Source organism: Chiloscyllium plagiosum, unplaced genomic scaffold (genome assembly GCF_037043375.1).
Source record: "Chiloscyllium plagiosum isolate Xiang-an unplaced genomic scaffold, Cpla_swu_hap1 HiC_scaffold_14, whole genome shotgun sequence".
Classification (NCBI taxonomy): Eukaryota; Metazoa; Chordata; class Chondrichthyes; order Orectolobiformes; family Hemiscylliidae; genus Chiloscyllium; species Chiloscyllium plagiosum.
In genome coordinates this window covers 71,618,866-71,639,280 of record NW_028270152.1, presented here as the reverse complement: position 1 = coordinate 71,639,280, position 20,415 = coordinate 71,618,866, and the positions used below count along the sequence as shown (strand labels likewise).

The 20,415-nt window shown below is 41.3% G+C and overlaps 1 protein-coding gene across 2 annotated transcripts in view; it reads right to left on the bottom strand.

Annotated features, from left to right (window-relative positions):
- dnah1 (dynein, axonemal, heavy chain 1) overlaps positions 1–20,415 on the bottom strand; it is a 422,195-nt gene that overhangs the window by 334,947 nt on the left and 66,833 nt on the right. For both annotated transcript variants that reach the window (XM_043708503.2, XM_087994517.1), the window contains 3 exons: positions 15,700–15,998; positions 7,000–7,150; positions 3,139–3,332 (listed from right to left, as the gene is read on the bottom strand). In XM_043708503.2, coding sequence (XP_043564438.2) covers positions 3,139–3,332; positions 7,000–7,150; positions 15,700–15,998 — 644 coding nt within the window. The remainder of the gene's footprint in view (positions 1–3,138; positions 3,333–6,999; positions 7,151–15,699; positions 15,999–20,415) is intronic.

Genomic DNA, 20,415 nt, shown 5'->3' with positions numbered 1-20,415 from the left:
TCCATTTAATCTTCCCCCTAATCTACGAGTGAAAATACTGGAAGAAATAATCTCTTCTTAGCTCTCCACTAATGCTGCTTAGAAAGGAGAAGCATGACGTCTCTATGTGATGCTTCTTTCATCACTATGGTAATGATTAAAAATGCAGCAGAGTGATAGATTAAGCCTCCATCTCACCATTGTTATGCTTTCTGCATGGTGGTATTACTACAGCACTGACAGGTACAAGGAGCTGGGTAGAATAGGATTGTGGCAGTCAGACTATCAAGAGATGTGGATATTGCAGAGCTCAGGACTTCATTTGACCTCTCTTTGAGAGACTACGTGGCTGTCAGTTGTGATGTCACTCCTGCATGGATACAGCAAAAGAACTGAAAGTCTATGGAGGCTTTTCAAAATACTCTAAGTTTCAATCAGATCTCCCCTTATCCTTCTAAACTCCATCAAGTACAAACCCAGAATCATCAACTGCTCCTCATATGAAAAGCCATTCATCCCCAGGATCATTCTTGTAAACCTCCTCTGGACCAACTCCAACACCAGCACATCCTTCCTTAGATGTGGGGCCCAAAACTGTTCACAGTATTCCAAATGCACTCTGACCACAGCCTCATATTGCCTCAGCACAATCTGGCTGTGAGATACCGAATGCTCCGGTATCTTCTGCCAGATGGCAGGAGGGAGAATATGTCAGGTTGGAGGATGCAGAGGAAGTAACTGAAGAGATAATAGATTAAAGAAGACTAAACTGGTTTGAAAAAATTTGCAACTTGGAGGTCAGGATACAATAGAAGAGATCACGGATCATGGAGATTGTAAATTAGGCCATTTATAAGAAAACTCAAAGAGATTGGTTTGAATGGATTTCAGTCAAGTTAGAGCTTGTGTGCTGCAAGAAAACAGAAGAGAATTGAAGAGACATCTTGTTGGGAAGATAACATGATAATTTTCAGGTTGAGGAAGATCATGGTTGGGAAGAATTCAGTGGAAATCATGGATCAAGAATAACTATGGATTAGGGAAGATAATGAGTCAGGGAGATAACGTGTTGATGACATACCACAAATAAAGAACTATGCAATTTTGGGGAGGCAGTACTGTCACTCTAAGAAGACTGCAAGTGTGATCATAGTCAGCGGAGTATGAGTCACAAAGAGATTGTGGATTTGGGACTATCAAAAATATCAAAGATTGGGCAAGGTTGGTGTTTGGGGGTGTCATCGGTTTGGAGGTTGTGTTAGGCAAAGAGATGATAGGCTGGGAGGGACTGAAGAGTTTGGAAATCATAACTGAGATGAAAGTTTGGCGATAGCTTGGATTATAGCAAAATGTGTGATGGGGTGGAGTGGAACGAGTCGGCCAGTCATGGTGAAATATTCCGACCTGAAACATCCACTCCCCTTCTCCTCTGATGCTGCTTTATTTGCTGTGGTTTTTGCATCTCGACTCTATCCAATCATGATAAAAAGTGCATCTGACACTTAGCAGATAGATTCAGCAAACCGATTTCCTGAAAACTTTGTAATGCAGTCAGGAGCTGTTAAATCTAAATCTAAGAGATGGGTTTAGCACTCTTCCATTGGCAGGCTTGAAGGCCAGGGGCATGTTAAATCCTATAGGCACCATACTGTCTGCCTACCTGCCCGCTTCTATGGTGGCTACAACTTTGCCACCAATGAGGGAAAACTCAGGTGGTATGTCCATGATTCAACTGAGGTGCATAAGTGGGAAATTAACACCCACTTAAGGACTGATTAGCAAGGTTAGATCTCACGGAATAAAGGGAGAACTAGCCATTTGGATACAGAACAGGGTCAAAGGTAGAAGACAGAGGGTGGTGGTGGAGGGTTGTTTTTCAGAATGGAGGCCTGTGACCAATGGAGTGCCACAAGGATCGGTACTGGGCCCTCTACTTTTTGTCATTTACATAAATGATTTAGATGCGAGCATAAGAGGTACAGTTAGTAAGTTTGCAGATGAAACCAAAATTGGAGGTGAAGTGGACAGCGAAGAAAGTTACCTCAGATTACAATAGGATCTTGACCAGATGGGCCAATGGGCTGAGAAGTGGCAGATGGAGTTTAATTCAGATAAATGCAAGGTGCTGCATTTTGGGAAAGCAAATCTTAGCAGGACTTATATACTTAATGGTAAGGTCCTAGGGAGTGTTGCTGAACAAAGAGACCTTGGAGTGCATGTTCATAGCTCCTTGAAAGTGGAGGTCGCAGGTAGATTGGATAGTGAAGAAGGCGTTTGGTATGCTTTCCTTTATTGGTCAGAGTATTGCGTACATGAGTTGGGAGGTCATGTTGCGGCTGTACAGGACATTGTTTAGGCCACTGTTGGAATATTGCATGCAATTCTGATCTCCTTCCTATCGGAAAGATGTTGTGAAACTTGAAAGGGTTCAGAAAAGAATTACAAGGATGTTGCCAGGGTTGGAGGATTTGAGCTATAGAAGAGGCTGAACAGGCTGGGGCTGTTTTCCCTGGAGCATTGGAGGCTGAGGGGTGACCTTCTAGAGGTTTACAAAATTATGAAGGGCATGGATTGGGTAAATAGGCAAAGTCTTTTCCTTGGGGATGGGGAGTCCAAAACTAGAGGGCATAGGTTTAGGGTGAGAGGGGAAAGATACAAAAGAGACCTAAGGGGCAACCTTTTCACACAGAGGGTGTTATGTGTATGGAATGAGCTGCCAGAGGAAGTGGTGGAGGCTGGTACAATTGCAACTTTAAGAGGCATTTGGATGGATATATGAATAGGAAGGGTTTGGAGGGATATGGGCAGATGGCACTAGATTGGGTTGGGATATCTGGTGGGCATGGACGGGTTGGACAGAAGAGTCTATTTTCATGCTGTACATCTCTATGCCTCTATTACTCTATAAGCTTCAGCCATGATCATAATGAACCTTGCAGAGCAGGTTTGCTGGCTAATTGCTCTGCCTATGTTTCTATGTTTCACACAAACCAAGAACAAATTTGTAATTTTTCTGGTGTGTATGGTTTAACTCAATGTTGTGTGGTGAATTTAACTGTTGAGCTAAAAGGGTTATAGCAATTATGTTCTTAAAATGCAAGTCCTAATCAATAAATTAGATCAATCAGTAATATATCCATGAATTCTATAAATACTAACTTTACATATTTATCAATATCCAGTTCGTTCAGTTCTATGAATTGTTCATACTCCTTGGCATAGCTTTTCAAGGGTATTAGTGCTTTTTCAATGGCATTTTTGATTGTATTGCGCAGCTCCTGTACTGGTGGCTCATTATGCCACACAGACTCCAACAGCGGTGTTCCACTTTGAAACATCCCTTCCAGGACAAACTAAAAGACAAAAATTTAAATAAATAATTAGGACAGCAGTAGACGTTTTATTTGTTCATGGGAATGTGGACATCTCTGGCTAGGATAGCATTTATTGCTCACCCGCAATTAGTCTAGAGAAGACAGTAGTGAGTCTTCTTGAATCACTTTGATGTGTAGAGAACACCCATACTGCATTTCGAACAGTGTTCATCAATTTTGATCCAGCATTAGTGAAGTAATAGCATCATAATTACAAGTCAGGATTATGTGACTTGGAATAGAACTTACAGAGGTTTTAAAGACCATAAGAAATAGGAAGGGAGTAGGCCTTCTGGCCCCTCAAGTGTGCTCTGCCATTCAACAGTGTTGTTGGTAATATGATATTCCTCATGACCACTTTCCCTGAAATCCATAATTCCCCTACTGATCAAAAATCTATGTCAGCCATAAATATACACAAGCACTCTGCTCTCACAGTACTCTATGTCAAGGAGTTCCAAAAACTCACAACCTTCTGAGAGAAGCAATTCCTCTTCATCTCAGTCTTAAATTTGCACATCTTTATTCTGAGACTATGCCCTCTGATCCTCTCAGCATTTAGTTGTCAAGTCCCTTAAGAATCCTATATGGTTCAATAAGATCACCTCTCATTCATCACAATTTCATTTGCTAACCTTTGCTCATAAGACAATCTCTCCCTCCCAGGGATCATCCCTGTGAACCTTCTCTAAACTGCCTCCACTGAAATATTATTCCTTAAATAAGGGGACCAAAATTGCTCAAAGTACTTCAGATGTGGTCTCATCAGCACTTTGTACAGTGCAGTTAAACTTCGCTAATTTTATACTCCTACACCTGGAAATAAGGACCACTTTCCATTAGATTTCCTGATTACCTGCCGCACCTGTGTGCTAGCTTTCTGTGTTTCATGCACAAGTATCCACAATCCCCCGGTTGTGGCGTACTTCAGTTCTCCCTATTTAATTAATATTTTTGTTTCTTTTGTTCTCCTTTCCAAAATGAACATCACATTTTCTCACATTATGCTCAACTTGCCAACATTTTGCCCAGTTATTTCACTGAATTCCTACAGTGTGGAAACAGACCCTTCAGCCCAACAAGTCCACACCAACCTCTGAAGAGAAACCTACCCAAACCCATTCCCCCTGACTAATGCACCTAACAGACACATCCCTGAACACTATGGGCAATTTAGCATGGCCAAATCACCTAACCTGCACATCTTTGGACTGTGGGAGGAACTTGTGGGCATTACTTAACCTATCAATGTCTCTCTGTAAACTGTTTGTATCCCTCTCTCAACTTGCCTTTCCACATTTTTTGTGTTATCTGCAAACTTGGCGACAGTACATTTACTTGCTCCCTCTAAGTCATTAATACATGTTGTAAACAGTTGCAGTGCCAGCAATGATCCCTGTGGAACTCCACTGTTGCTAATCTGAAAAAGAACTCCTCGTCTCACTACCTCCTGCCCATTAGCTAATTCTCTTTCCATGCCAATATACTACCTCTAACACCATGGACTCTTATCTTACAACTTAATACTTTGTGAAGTCGTTGTCAAATGCCTCCTGGAAATTCAAATACAACACATCTACAGTTCCTCTTGATCCACTCTGGTTAAGACATCTTCGAAAAGCTCTGATAACTTAATGAATCATGATGTCCCTTTATAAAGGCAAGCCGACTCTGCTTAATTCGATTATTATTTTCCAAATGTGCTGCTATCACTTCCTTAACAATTTTTCCAACAATATATGCTCGGTACTCGGGCTGTAGTTCCCCACTTTTTGCTTCCTTCTCTTTTAGAATAGGGGTTTCACATTGGCAGTTTGCCTATCCTCTGATACAAATCCAGAATTCAAGAATTTTCAGAAAATTTCAACCAATGTACCCATGCACCTGCTGATCATGTCTTACGAAGGTGGTAGAGATCATGGGTTTGGTAGGTGCTGTCAGAAAACCCTTACTAAGTTGCTGCAGTGCATTTTGTAGATGGTCTACAATGTTGCCGCTGTGTATCAGTGGTGAAGGGAATGAAGACTGTCAGTGGTGAATGGGTTGCCAGTCTACAGGATGGTGTCAAGATTTTTGAGTGTTATTTTGACTGCACCCACCTCAGAAAGTATTCAGTTGGAGAGTATTCAATCACACTTCTGACTTGTGCCTTATAGATAGTAGACAATCACAGAAGAATTCCTAGCCTGTGTAGCCATAGTATTTATTTGGCTGGTCAACAGTAACCCCCAGGACATTGACAGTGTGGAATTCAGCAATGGTAATACAATTGAGCATCAAAGGGCAGTGGGTAGATTCTCTCTTGTTGGAGATGGTCATTGCCTGACACTTGTGCAGCACAAAGTTACTTACCGCTTATCAGCACAAACGTGGATATAATCCAAGTCTTGCTGCACATGGATACAGACTGGTTCAGTGTTTGAAGAGTCACGAATCATGCTGAACATTGTGCAATCATCAGTAAACAACCCTACTTCAAGCCATATGATGGAGGGAAGATCATTCATGAAGCAGCTGAGGATGGCCACTGTGATCGTTATATGGACAATAATGCAATGAAATATGGCTGAGGCACTCCAGTGCTTCAGTTGTGGCAACATGATATTTCCTGAGGTATCCTGCATACTGTAGGATGAACAATATGTATTGTGCTAGCAATCTGTACAAAGATTGTGCACCAGAGAAATTAGGGGGAGATTAAGATCAACAGAAAGGTATTTAGCTTTATATGGGGAAGAAAGAAGCCTGTGCTGACGGGGTGAAATAAATAAGAGTGAGTATAGACTTGTTGGACTGAATGGTCTGGTTCTGTGCTGTCAATTCTATACGATTCTATTTAAGTATTTTAAGTACATCAGGGCACCAATATTTAATTAGGTTCAAATATTTCACAAGGCTTCTGCATTGCCCAAGCTCGGGATTCCAAACCCTCAGTCTGCATTGGGAAATTGGCTTGCAAGTCAGAATAAATATTACAATGAACTTAAAATCATGAAGAATTGGGAGGGAGGGGTGATCAAGAATTTTTTTTTAAAAGTGATTTCCTCCTTGAAAATCCTCTTATTCTAAAATCACTTCACAAAAATTCTCTCTTTATTCGCTTCTCAAACTCTATCCACTGCAAATTTCAACTAATCTGACACCCATTCTCACCAACTTTGACCAGCTACCTGTAACCTAGCAAATCTGTTTCATGACCATCCTCCTCAAATCTTTCTGCAGGGTCTCCCAAACCCATCTGGAAAATAATTTCTCTGTTTTTTTGACTTAGGATTTAATGCCTGTTCTCTGTTCACTTTGCTCCACTATCAGTAGTCAATTTTTTGACCACTGATTTTCTGTTCAATTAAATTCTCTGCATAAATCATTTCTTTTAAGGATCTTAATTTTTTTCAGTTATTTCTCAGTGCTTACTTTTATCCTTTGTCAAGTTCTGAGATACTTGTTTCCATGATAAATAGAACTACTTACTGGTAAACAGCATAGAATGTGAAAGCAAAACGATCTTATTGAGTTTAGTGCTTCCAAAGAATATGTACAAAGTTCTGTTCTAATCCATTAACTAATCCATTATACTTGCTAAGGTAAAATCCAGCATAAAATGCTTTGATTTCAAATCATCTCACAACAATTTATCTTGTTTTACCTTTTCTATATGTGGAACATGCTGCGTGGATGTGATTGCTTTATCAAACAGAGCCAATATGATAGGCTTAAATTTTTCCAATGGCGTGCTGTAGTGCACTCCGTTGTGATCCAAATTGAGGTCTAAAACAAAAATAGGCATTTTCCTGGCCCTGAAATACAGAACAACAAACAAGCAGAAAGATGAGATCACCAATAAATTAAATTTCAAAAATTGTGAAGATTGGGTTGGGATATCTGGTCGGCATGGAAGGGTTGGACCGAAGGGTCTGTTTCCATGCTGTACATCTCTATGACTCTATAATTATAACAAACCTTGTTTTAACTGGCACCTTATGAACTAGCACTCTTGATAGACTGGCAAAAAGTTTGGATATCAATTACCAGATATTGTATTGCGAGAGGACAAATTCCTGCCTTTGAGTTAGAAGCTCCGGATCCAAGGTCCCTTTTTGGGCTTGAAATCAAATAGTGAATGGTTGGCTAGCTTGCCTGCTCTTAGGCTAGTTGAGGTCTTGCCAATTAAGGCCATCTCAGGACCTCCACCCATCGCTACTTATGAACCGGCACTCTCGATAGACTGGCAAAACTTTTGTACATCAATAACCAGAAGTTTACTGTATTATCACAATCTCAGCAATGTCTGAGTAGTCAGTTGAGGGTACAAGTGAGAAGGCTGTCTGCCAGTTATGTAAGTCAAAGTTGCATTATTATTTATTTGATTTATGCTGCAAATATAACAATGATGTGTATACCCTCTGCATTACATTTCTATTACTTAGTGTGTGTTTTTACATTGATTATGTGGACCTCTTGATCAAACAAAATATTTGATCAATTCCCACACTCCTCGTCCCACAGTCGCTGGTGAGCAAAACATTTGCTTGTACAAGTACAGGATTGGACAATTCTACAACACAACTAAATGTTGATACTGGTTATGATTAACCCGCCTCTCATTCACCTTCCTCTCACTCCTATGACTTAACCTGAGGGCTGTTACCAGGCTAAAATTGATCCGTTTCAAATGGTCAAGCTGCCTCCAGAGATGTGATGGACTTGGGTAGTTCATCCAAAGTATTCAAATAAAGCCTGTTCAGAGTGAATTGTGATTCTCCTAGTCTGTGGATGTACTGTTGCAATGAATTAACTATGTATGTGAAAAGAGACCACAACCAACTTCTACCCATATGACTTTGCAAAAGGAAGCTATGTGGACATTTTAGTGAACATTTTAAGAATAAGAATAAACTATATACAAGCAACTATAGCAATGAATTAAGTCTGATATGCTGTGTTTGTAAATACTAATTCACTAAATGATGTGGCTCTGAAACATGCAGAAGATACCATCATTCCTATTGATCTCATAGGTTTTGCACTGCAGGAGGACAAATCCCTGCCTTTGAGTTAGAAGCTCCGGATCCAAGGTCTCTTTTTGGACTTGAAATCAAATAGTAAATGGTTGGCTAGCTTGCCTGTCTTAGGCCAGTTGAGGCCCTTGAGTTGCCAATTAAGGTCAGCTCAGGACCTCCACCCATCACTACTATCATTCTACCACTGGTGATATGCACCTTCCCATTTGGGGAGACCACTCTCTTGGGTGGCTAAACAGGATGCCTATCATAGTGTTAATCCTTCCTAACCCTAACCCTTACCCTAACCCTATCGTAGGCAATAAAGCTAGGCAAGATTTAGAGTCATAGACATGCACAGCATGGAAACAGACTCTTTGCTCCAACTCGTTCATGCAGACCAGATATGCTATAATAATCTCGTCCCATTTGCAAGCACTTGGCTCATATCCCTCCAAAACATTCCTATTAATATACCCTTTATATTAGGTGCCTTTCAAATGTTGTAATTGTACAAGCCTCCACCACTTCCTCTGGCAGCTCATTCCATTCCACACACCACCCTTACGATTCGGCATGAAAATGTTGTCCCTTAGATCCCTTTTAAATCTTGTCCCTTTCACCCTAAACCTATGCTCCCTAGTTCTGGACTCCCCACCCCAAGTAAAATACCTGGTCTATTTACCCTATCCATGCCCCTGATGATTTTATGAACCTTTCTAAGGTTACCCCTCAGCCTCCGACATTCTTGGGAAAACAGCTCCAGCCTATTCAGCCTCAAAACATGGAAAGTGCACAATGCTCTGCAGTAGGAGGCTTGACAATAACTAATAACACTGAATCATTTACAAGGATTTTAAGGGGTTGCAGTTTGAAAGTAGGGGGTAGTCTTGCCTCCATGGAAGTCATAACAGGATTATAAATTAGGAAGGAATTAATTGGCTTCAGTTGTAGCTTCTGACTGTCTAAGTATATCTCAATCACAAAGGTTGTTGGCAATCAGTAGGCCAGGAGCTCATCAGTCCCAGCAGGCCCCAGTGCAGTGGCCATCGAATAGGCTTAAAGTACAGGCAAGTGAGGTTGGACTTACTACAGAAAATCAGGTTAGCTGTAGCAATTGTCAGTAGTTAGGGATGCTGGATCATGACCGTGGGAGTATTTTTTTTTGGGGGGGTGGGTGCATTTGCTTCTTGGGCTGGCCTTCCATGAGTCTTGTAATGCCTGATAAAAAGGCTTCCCTTCCCTATCCCACCCAAGAAAATGGTCTGCTCACATGGGAAGGTGCATATCGCCAGTGATAGAATTATAGTAGTTGTGGGTCGAGGCCCCTAAAGGGGTCTTCATCAGCAACACAAAGACCTCGACTGCCCTAAGGGCAGGCAGGCTGGCTGGCAACAATTTTGCTATTGACTTGCAGCAGCAGAAGACCAGGGATATGGCGCTGCTCTACTATTCAACAAAATGTTTATTACATTGGGGTGGAGGAACCAGTGCTTGCTTGAGGTACTGGACAACAAATAGGAGGGTGGCCCTCAGAAGCCACCACTCTGCCCTTGTTTATAAACCACTGTCCCTTTTCCCTGTGACTCCAATTCCAAGAACATTCCCCTGCAACCCACTGCTTAACTTTGTCCTGAGTCCTGTATGAAGTCTAAGATTCTGAGAGTGCTCTAATGGCAACACCGCAGGTCTCCTTTGTGCCACTGCTGTGTGAAAAAGCTGACAACCTCTCATTGAACAGGAATTCTTGTTCAGATTAATGCATATTGAAGGCCAGTGCAGTCCCAAATTGGCATGTGGTTCAGTGGACATTGTGTGGAAGAGGCAGCTTGTTTCTCCAGCCAGTTCTCTAATCAGCATGCAAGATCTCCAATAGCTCTACAGGATTTCATAGCTTGTTTATCCTTCTCCCCTTTCTTGAATTAGAATGGTGTAAGACCATTTTTTTGTGGAATATAAACTGGGAAAAGTAGTAGTTTGGACACTACTGTGTGGCAGAGAATGTGATGGGGTCTCTTCTCAGTCAGTCAGACAGATTAACTGTTTCATTGATTCAATTGGTCATTTATATATTTGTGACAGCTCATGATTACTAGTGCACTTCTTCTATTATTAGCAATCTTCCAATCATCTGGCACTACTCCTGCATCTCAAAGGCATAAAGATTGTGACCAATGCCTCTGCTATTTTTAACTTTGCCTCTTTCAGCAACCTGGAATATATTGCATTGGGTCAGGTCACTTGCCAACCTTCAGAAATGATACTTATTTTAGTACGCTATCTTTATCTACCCTTGTCCTGTCTGTAAATCCCTTCTCTTATTTTAGTATAACTTTTACACGTAGTTCAGGAGCACACTTACTGGATGGTATTCCAGGTTTCCAGACTACTTTTCAGAGTTATGGGGCAAAATATTACCAAAATTGCCTGTGTCAATTTCAGCGGGTTTCATGGAGAGTTTGTCATTGTGAGATTCAGGAAGTTATCTCATGCAATTCCCTGCTGTTCACCTCAGTATGTATGCACAATGCCTCTACAGTGCCACACAGGGCACTCACCAGCAATAGTAGTACTCCCTGCTGCAGGAACTCCACAGGATTTGTGCCTCTTGCGCTAGGTGTAAAGCTCAAGTAAGCACTAGGTCAAATTCTGATAGCAGGAATAGCCCAGCACAGTACAAGTAGAAAGGAGGGAAACAATATTGAGTCCTTGTTTTTGAGCACTGCTACAACTAAATGAACAGGGGTAATCAGCTCCCCTCTTTTTAGCATGCAACTATCTGATTTCAATTAAATGTACTTTAGTATAAACTGACAAAGCCAATTAGCAAGCCAAAGAAAGAGGAATTTCATGAGAAATTCATAGAAAAAAATGGTGCAAATCCAACATTAAGCATTCAATCAAACAGGTAATATGTTTAAAAGTGATTGTGTCTAGTTACATACAGGGACAAATAAGGCTACACAGTTTAAAAGTCCTTAGAGAATGAGGACTATAGGCCAGTCAATTATTTGTTGACTCACATTCACAGCAATAGCAGAATCTGTAGATAAAATGGCTTTTTGGTGAATGTTTTCCCAAGTTTTTTTTTTCACTGGACTTGGTTTTTCCAAATAAATTAGGAATTACGAAGGCTAAAATGGACCATGAAATCTCTTTCCCAAATAGGCCTCACAGTGCCAGAGACCTGGGTTTGAGTCCCACCTTGGGCATCTGTCTGTGTGGAGTTTGGACATTCTCCCTGGGTCTGCATGGATTTCCTCTGGGTGCTCCAGTTTCCTTCCACAATCCAAAGATGTGCAAGTCAGGTGAATTGGCTATGCTAAATTGCCCATAGTGTTGGGTGCATTAGTCAGGGGTAAATATCGGGTTGGCGAATGGATCTGGATGGGTTACTCTTTGCAGGATTGGTGTGGACTTGTTGGGCTGAAGGGCCTGTTTCCATACTGTAGTGAATCTAATCTAGATCCTAAACAAATACTTTGTATCGGTATTCACTGGCTTGGTCATAGAAGACAAAGGGTAGCGGTAGAAGGGTGTTTGTCAGAATGGAGACTGGTAACTAGTGGTGTTCACAGGGCTCTGTTGACTGTAGTATGTATAAATGATCCAGAGGAAAATGTGACTTGTTTAACTATTAAGTTTTCAGATGTCACAAAGATTTTTGGAGTTGCTGATAGTGCAATCTATTTTGAAAGGATACAACAGGATATACAGAGGAACCTTGATTATCCAAAGGACACAGGTAGGGAAATATTTCATTCGGTTAATCGAATTCTGGATAATTGAATGTCAGGTAATATAGTTTAGCCAAGTGTCGGGATCTTGAATTTTGCCAAATATTCAGATATTTGCATAATCAAATACCAGATAATCAACTTTCCTCCACAGATAGATTGGCGACTTTGGCACAGAAATGGCAGATGGAGTATAATCCAGACAAATGTGAGGTGATGCATTTTGTAGAATCATATTTAGGTGCAAATTATACTGTCAGTGGCAGAGCCCTTAGGAACATTAACGTATAGACAGATCAGGGAGTGCAGGTCTACAGTTCCCTAAAAGTGGCAACACAGATGGCCAAGGTTAATAAGAAGGCATATGGCAATCTTGCCTTCATCAGCTGGGGCATGGAGTACAAGAGTTGGCAGATCATGTTGCAGCCATATAAAACCCTTGTTAGGCTGCATTTGGAATACTGTGTACAGTTTTGGTGGCCACACTACCAGAAGGATGTGGAAGCTGTGGAGAGAATGCAGAGAAGTTTCACCATGATGTTGCCTGATCTCAAGGGTATGGACTATGAGGAAAGATTAGAAAGACTAGGATTGGTTTCACTGGAAAGACAGTGGCTGAGAGGAGACCTCTACAAAATTACGACAGGCATAGATAGGGCAGAAAGTCAGTGGCTTTTTCTCAAGGTTGACGTTTCAAGTTCAAGGAGGTGCAGGTTCAAAGTGAGAGGAGGAAAGTTTAAGGGAGATGTGCCAGGGAAGTTTTTCACACAGGGAGTATTAGGAGTGTGGAACACACTGCTAGAAGAGGTGGTGGAAGCAAGCATGTTGGCAGTATTTAACAGATATCTGGATGGTTACATGAGTAGGGAGGGAATAGAGGGATACAGACCTAATAAGGGCAGAAGATTTTTTTTTAGTTAATTAGTGCAAGATGATTGGCACAAGCTTGAAAAGTCCTTTGTGATGATGTTGCCCCTTTAACAAGGTTATGTTGTGCTTGTATTTCTTCAAGAGGAGTTGTAAAGGCAGTGGTGCCAAAATGGTTGACAGAAACTGCTTAAGTCAACAATCAGACGAGGCCTTTAAGTTTTTTTTTAAAACAGTTGTACAATGAAAGGGGAGTAAACCGGTTCTCTCAGTTCAGGTTTTTTCTAGTTTGGTTTAGTTTTAGAAGGCAGTCAGAAAAGTGCTGGCGACCTTGAGAAGCAACTACACTGAAAAGTGGTTCCATGCTTCAACAGAGGTCTTGCCTGGACTTTCTCTCTGAAATCTCTCCTGCAAGAACTTGTGTTTTAATTTTAACTTTTGCCAAGGGGAATGTTTATGGGATGTTGCGGGAACTAGAACAGCTTTGTTAAGTTGTGACAGAGTCAGTTGGGTTATCAAATAAGTTATTCTAAATTCTGTTTTCTTCAGTTCATGCTTCATTGGTAGCGTTTAATAAATTCTGTTTTAAAGGTTTGCATAAAATTCTATTTTGTTTAAAGCTGAGTAGTTTGACCAGCTGCATCAGTCCTGGAATATCCACTTTACATCTGCCTAAAAAATTAAAAAGTTAGGGTCTCGGCTGCCTTCTTAAAATGCTTTGAAGAGGTCTGGCCTGGTCCATAACAACGTCTCTTTGTTCTTTGTTGTTCTTTCTATAATGAGAGACTTGGGCAGTGAGGGAGTGAGCCAGCCTTTCAGGATCCATGTTCTCTCTGCTCTGCTGTTCAAAAGCAGCTGATGAAATGCAGTTCAGTATGTATAGCTCCATTGTCTTTCCAAGGTGGCTAATTAGCAGTGAGCCAAAATGTGAAATTAGCATGTACACGTGAAATAAACAGAGATGTGAATTCTTGATGCTGACTCAGTTGCCTGATTTTAATCTCTTTAAACAGTGTAGCCTTGTTTATTCCATATGGGTCTCATGAAACATGCCTCAGGTATAAAAATCTTATTATTTTAGTCTCATCCTGACTGTAATAGCAACCTTGTAAATAGAACCCTAGACATCTGCTCACCATATAAGCTTGAAGCTGAGATAAGGCATGTCAAAATTATCCTGTGTAGTAAATGATAACCTGATCAAATCAGCATGGTGTATATTACGGAAACTCATAAATGTGGTTCATGTCCTTTGATCCTGATTGGTGCCCGGTCTATCTCAGATTACCCTGGGAGGGAAAGGTATCTCTTCTGGTGTTCTCCACTAACACAATGCTGTCATCAAGCCAGAATGATATTTTGCCTAGGGATTTACACATTCAGGTCCACAGTTCCCCAAAAGTGGCAATGTGAGTGGATATGGTGGTCAAGAAGACATAAGGCATGCTTGCTTTCATTAGGGCACTGAGTAAAAAAAATTGGCAAGTCATGTGGCAGCCATATAGAACTTCAGTAAGCCACCGGAATACAGTATTGGTCGCCACAGTACCAGAAGAATGTAGGAGCTTTAGAGAAGATACAGAAAAGGTTCAGCAGGATATTGCCTGGTTTGGAGGGTTTTAGCTATGAGGAGAGATTGGAAAAACTAAGTTTGTTTTCACTTAAATGTTGGAGGTTGAGGTTGGTGGGCAGAAGATCTTGATCCTGAGCTGTACTGTTCTTTGTACTTTGCATGATACATGAGTATGAGTATTATATATGAGTAATGTGAGTTTCAGTGCCGGTATGATGCCCTAAATCTAAGCCTTAGATCCCAATGACTGATGGACCAGATCAAACGACACGTCCTATTGACCATTCGCAGCGGTCAGAATGTCACTTATGCTCAACCAGATCATGCTTTAAAGCTTCAGAAAAGTACATCCACCACTAAATCTGATTCTGCTGTCGGAAATAATTTACTAAATAATCTGGACTAAACTAAGAGTTACAATTTAAGATCATCAATTGGGCCTGCAGTGTAATGCATCATGTGTAGTAAAAGCTACATATATAAATATCAGGATCCTGTTTTATGTAGACAAAAGAAATTTGTACGTACATTGCATCCTTTTCAAAAGAAAGGGTTCATGGAGCCAGCCAAACTCTGCTGCATCCTCATGGCAATACTGACAAATCAGAATCTACCTGCCTGGTTTGGGAATTAGTTTGAAAGTTAACTGTTCTTGCTGCATCTCTTTGCCAATTATGTTCTAGCCAATCAGCACTCTCTGTATAAAACCATGTTCCTTTTCCAAATCTGTTTCTTGCATCTTAATTATTATGAGTACAAGACAATTCCAGTCTCCTTTGGCCATGTTTAAGTTATAGCAGAATCTCCTGAATCTAATCGTACTAACATCTTTTAAAATGTTAGTCAATGCACCACTTCAACAATACATATTAATTTTGGCTCAACAATTTATCTCAGTCTGTTCTCAGGACAAAATAATCAAAAAATGGTGAAGAGAAATATGTGTAAAATTCATCAACGTTTACACAAGAAGCAATAAAACAAAGATGTACCAAAGATGTATTGCATTTAAAACATTGGCTCAAAACATCATAACCGTTTAATTTCTCTGTAATTAAATGGTATTTTTCGTGCCATGTGTAAAATACAGAAATAAAACAAAGTATCCCATCGGAAATATTTAGTTCTGAAAGTAGACCACCGGCTGGAAGAATGCTCATGAATCTTACTTGAAGTTGCTGTTAAGAAGGTCTTCTCCCCATTTCATATCATCAGAGCAGTTGAGAGAACTATGACAGCCATCAAGGATCATTTGAGTGTAGTTGACAAGAGAGTCTTGCACAAGGTAGCGGAGAGAATCCTGAAGGTTGTACTTTATCATTTCCATCAGCATATGGAGTTTAGATTTGCGATAAACCTCCCAGTTAGACTCCCGTAAATTAAACCAACCTTTACGAACATCCCATAAGCTGGTACGTAGAACTTTCTTCAATGTATTTATCCAGCTATCACTCAGAAATAACTGTATCTGAAACATCGAAAAGACAGCAGAGTTATTATCATTTAACAGGTACTTTTTAATTAACACTTCAATCTAACTATTGTTATGTTCACCTTTCTAGAACTTATGGAACCACCTTTCACATCATATACTCTGTACATAAACCATGCATAATTACAACTTAATCATCCTACTTTAGATTTCCCCTAACTTGGTGATGAAAACCAAATGGTACTGCTATTATCTCTGTAAGGTTTTTTTTATTTGATTGATTTATCGTCACATGTACCAAAGTACAGTGAAAAGTTTTATTTACAAGTAGCACAGGGAGATCATAGTAAGCAAGCATGTACAAACAAAAAGACTTAGACAGAGGTAGACAGGTTACATTGCACAGGGTGGGTGCTAGGTGAGATAAACATTACAAGATGAGCATTATTTGAGGTTAGAGAGTTCATTCATCAGTCCAATAATGGCCGGAAGGAAGTTGTTCCTGAATCTTCTGGTGCGTATTTTCAGGCTTCTGTATCTTCTGCCTGACGCAACAGGCTGTAGGAGATCATTACCAGGTTGTGATGGGACTTTGATGATGTTGTTAACCTTTTTCCAACAGTAAGCCATGTAAACAGAGTCCACTGATGCAAGGTTGACTTCTGTGATGATCTGGGCTGTGTACACCACCTCTGTAGTTTCTTATGGTCGTAGGCAGAACAGTTGCCATTCCAGGCTGTTATGCACCCAGAAAGTATGCTTTAATAGTGCATCTGTAGAAGTTGGTGAGGGTCCTTATGGACATACCAAATTTCCTAGGCCGCCTGACAATGAAGAGGCGTTCTTGTGCTTTCTTATCCATTGCATCTATGTGGGAACTCCAGGACAGGTTGTCAGTTATTGTCACTCCAAGGAACGTGACACTCTCCACTCTCTCAACTTCAGTTCAGTTCTAATGCAGATGGAGGCGTGTTCTCCTCTTTTCTTTCTGAAGTCAACGATCAGTTCTTTAGATTTGCCAACATTGAGAGAGAGGTTATTCTCATTGCATCATGTCAACAAGCCTTCTATCTCCCTAAATCAATTTCTATCATGTTAGTTACTAAATTTTACAGATTACAATTGGGGAATAAATTAGTGAATTAGACAATAAATAATAAAACTTAATTCAGTGATACCCGTCTTTGAAACAGAAGGGTGTGCTTTCAAATCCTATTGAAGAATTTGTGGCCGTGGCCTATGCTGGCCGTTCTCTACTTAGGCAATGTTGTATTATCGAAGGCCACTATTTAGATGAAGACATCCACTCAATGTTCAGGTGGATGTCAAAGATGACTGTCACGCTTTTTCGAAGAGCAAAGAGCTCTCCTATGGTTTGGCCAACATTTATCCTTTAATCAGCTGACATAAAATATATTAACCGTTCGTTCATCTCAGTGTTGTTCACATGCCCTTGCAAAGTGCAAATGAACTGATGTAGTTTGTGCCTTCAAGCAATAACGATGCTTATAAAAGCAACACAGTGGCTGTGAAGTGTTTTGGATCATGCTGAGAAAGAGTAAGGCACCATACAAATGCAAACAAATAAAAGCAAAGTATTGCAGATGTAGGAAATATGATATAAAAAGAGAAAATGCTGGAGAAGCTCAGCAGGAGTGGTAGCATCCATGCAGGGAGAAAAAGGATAACCCGGAAGGGAGTTGAGCCCATTAGGGACGAAGGGGGCAATCTGTGTGTGGAGCTGGAGGACATTGGTAGGGTGTTCATTAAGTATTTTTATTCATTCATAGGATGAGTGCATCACAGGATTGGCCAGCATTTCTGCCCATCCCACAGTGCAGTTAAGAGTCAACCATATTGCTATGGGTCTGGAGTCACATGTCATCCATACCAGGTAAGGGTGGCAGTTTCCTTCCCTAAGGGACATTCATGAACCAGGTGGGTTTTTCTGATAACTGATAATGGTTCCATGAATTCAGGAAGATGAACTGTGAAGTTCTTGAGCAAATTGACATAGGGGATGAGGAGATATTGGAGGTTTTGACGGGCTCAAAAGTGTACAAATCCCCAGGGCTGATTGAATTGATCTCAGGCCACGGTGGGAGATAATGGAGGAAATTTCAGGAGTGTTGATTAGATTAGATTCCCTACAGTGTGGAAACAGGCCCTTCAACCCAACCAGTCTACACTGACCCTCCAAAAAGTAACCCACTTGGACCCATTTCCCCTCTGACTAATGCACCTAACACTATGGGCAATTTAGCATGACCAATTCACCTGACTTGCACATCTTTGTGACTGTGGGAGGAAACCGGAGTAAACCCGCACAGACACAGGGAGAACGTGCAAACTCCACACAGACAGTCACCCAAAGCTGGAATCAAACCTGGGACCCTGGTGCTGTGAGGCAGCAGTGCTAACCACTGAACCACCGTGTCAATCCAAATGATTAATTCTTCTTTGACAACAGGGAAGGTATCATAGGAATGCAGGACAGCTAAGGTGATTCCAATTTTCAAGAAGGATGGTAGAAATAAACCAGGGAATTGTAGATAAGAAAATCTCAAATCAGTGATCGGGAAGCTATTGGGAAAATTCTGAAGGAGAGAATTAATTACCCCTTCAAGAGGCAAGGTTTGATTGTGGGGGGGAGGAGTCAGCGTGTCTTTGTCAGTGGGAGGTCATGCTTAACAAATTTGATGAAGTTTTCAAGGAGCTGACTAAGTTGTGTAGATAAGGATAGTACAGTTGATGGATTTTATATGGATTTCCCAATAAGAATGATGCAATCCATATAAAGCAAAGTTTTAGACTGTCTAAATTTCACTGGTTTATCAGTGATCTCTTGTCTTTTAAATTTACATGTTTTTATATCTTTTTTGTTCTGTTCCTGGAGTGTCATGCCTACTTAGTTAGTCTTCTCTGTAAACTGATGCAAATAAATTGTTCAATTGTCTGAGTCTTATTTCTTATTGGCAAACTCCAATTTCATTGGAATTCTTTGGAGGGATTCCTGCCACAAAGCCTAACAGGTTTTCTCTCCATATCTCAGTAAACTCACCTTACGCCACTTTGATCACATTCATCACATCTAATTTCCATCCCATTACACCACGTGCCGTTCACAGAATAATATGCCACTCGCTGAATATCTTCTTTTGCAACCACACCATCTTTAAAAGCCCATTGTACATCTGGGTAAGCATTGTTAGTTTTCAGCTCCCCAACACAGTTCCTGACATCTGTCGTGGACATGGGAGACAATGGGTTACTGGGACTCTGCTATGCAGACAGGAATCTGGAGGTCTTGCTGGATGAGCTTGTGTAGAGGCAGGAGTTGCTCTTCCCCAAGGGCTACTAGAGACCATGATATCAGACCATGCCTGCCTGGTGCAAGATTGACATTTGGGTTAAAGCTGTCTGTCTACTCGCCTTTCCTTTGGGGAAATGGGGTGGAGGCTGCTGCACGCAGTAGTCCCCCTCAACCACAGACTGTGGTGGTTCACAGACTCCCAGCCCAACTGCTTTTTCTGTGGTACTGTAGAGTCTGTGGACCATGTACATATTAGGTGTGGGCATTTGCACTCCCTTTTTGATTTTCTTAAAAACCTTCTACCCTGTTTTTGGTTGCACTTCAGCCCCATGCTCCTGATCTTTGGGCACCCGGTAGGAGGTGGGAGGGTAGGTCAGAGGACCTCCGCGTGGGTCTGCTCCTGGGCCTGGCCGAACTGGCCATAAACAGATCCAGGCAGCAGGCCATGGCGGACGTCATTCAGGCCAATTGCCTGCCCCTCTTCCATGATTACGTTTGAGCCTGGGTGTCCCTGGAGAAGGAGTACATGGTGTCTACTAACATCCTTGAGCTGTTCAGGGAATGGTGGGCACCACAGGGAGTGGGTGTTCTATTTCCCCCTCCGAATCAATTTTGATTTAATCCCTGCCCTTCCCATTACTTTTTTTTGATCATGCAGCATTGCCCTTAGTTGAGACGGGCACTGCTCGTCACTGGCCACTCTGATGTTTCCTTTTTTCCCTGGTGGTGGAATATAAATAAAGATTTATGCACTTGTTGTTCTTCACTGTGTCCTACACCTGCACACACACACACACAAAAAGCAGTCTGTCTCTGCAGTACTGAGCTTCTCCTCTCTGCCAGCATAAATACCAGCATCTTCTCTCTGTTAGAACACTCTGTCACTCCTACTGTATCCACCTCTCACCAAGACTCACACTCTACTACTGATATTGATGTCTGCAACATCTTCCCTCACTTGCGGCCAGCCATCCAAACCTCTGACAGCACTAAGCCTGCACGCCCTCACTCACACTTAATCATTCACTTGGGACACCTTCGCACCTACAACAGAAGTAACAGCTGTGCCACCCATTTTCATTTCCCTTAATATCCACCTCTCTCTTATTCCAGGAGAACAGTGGTCCCCATTAGAGCAGA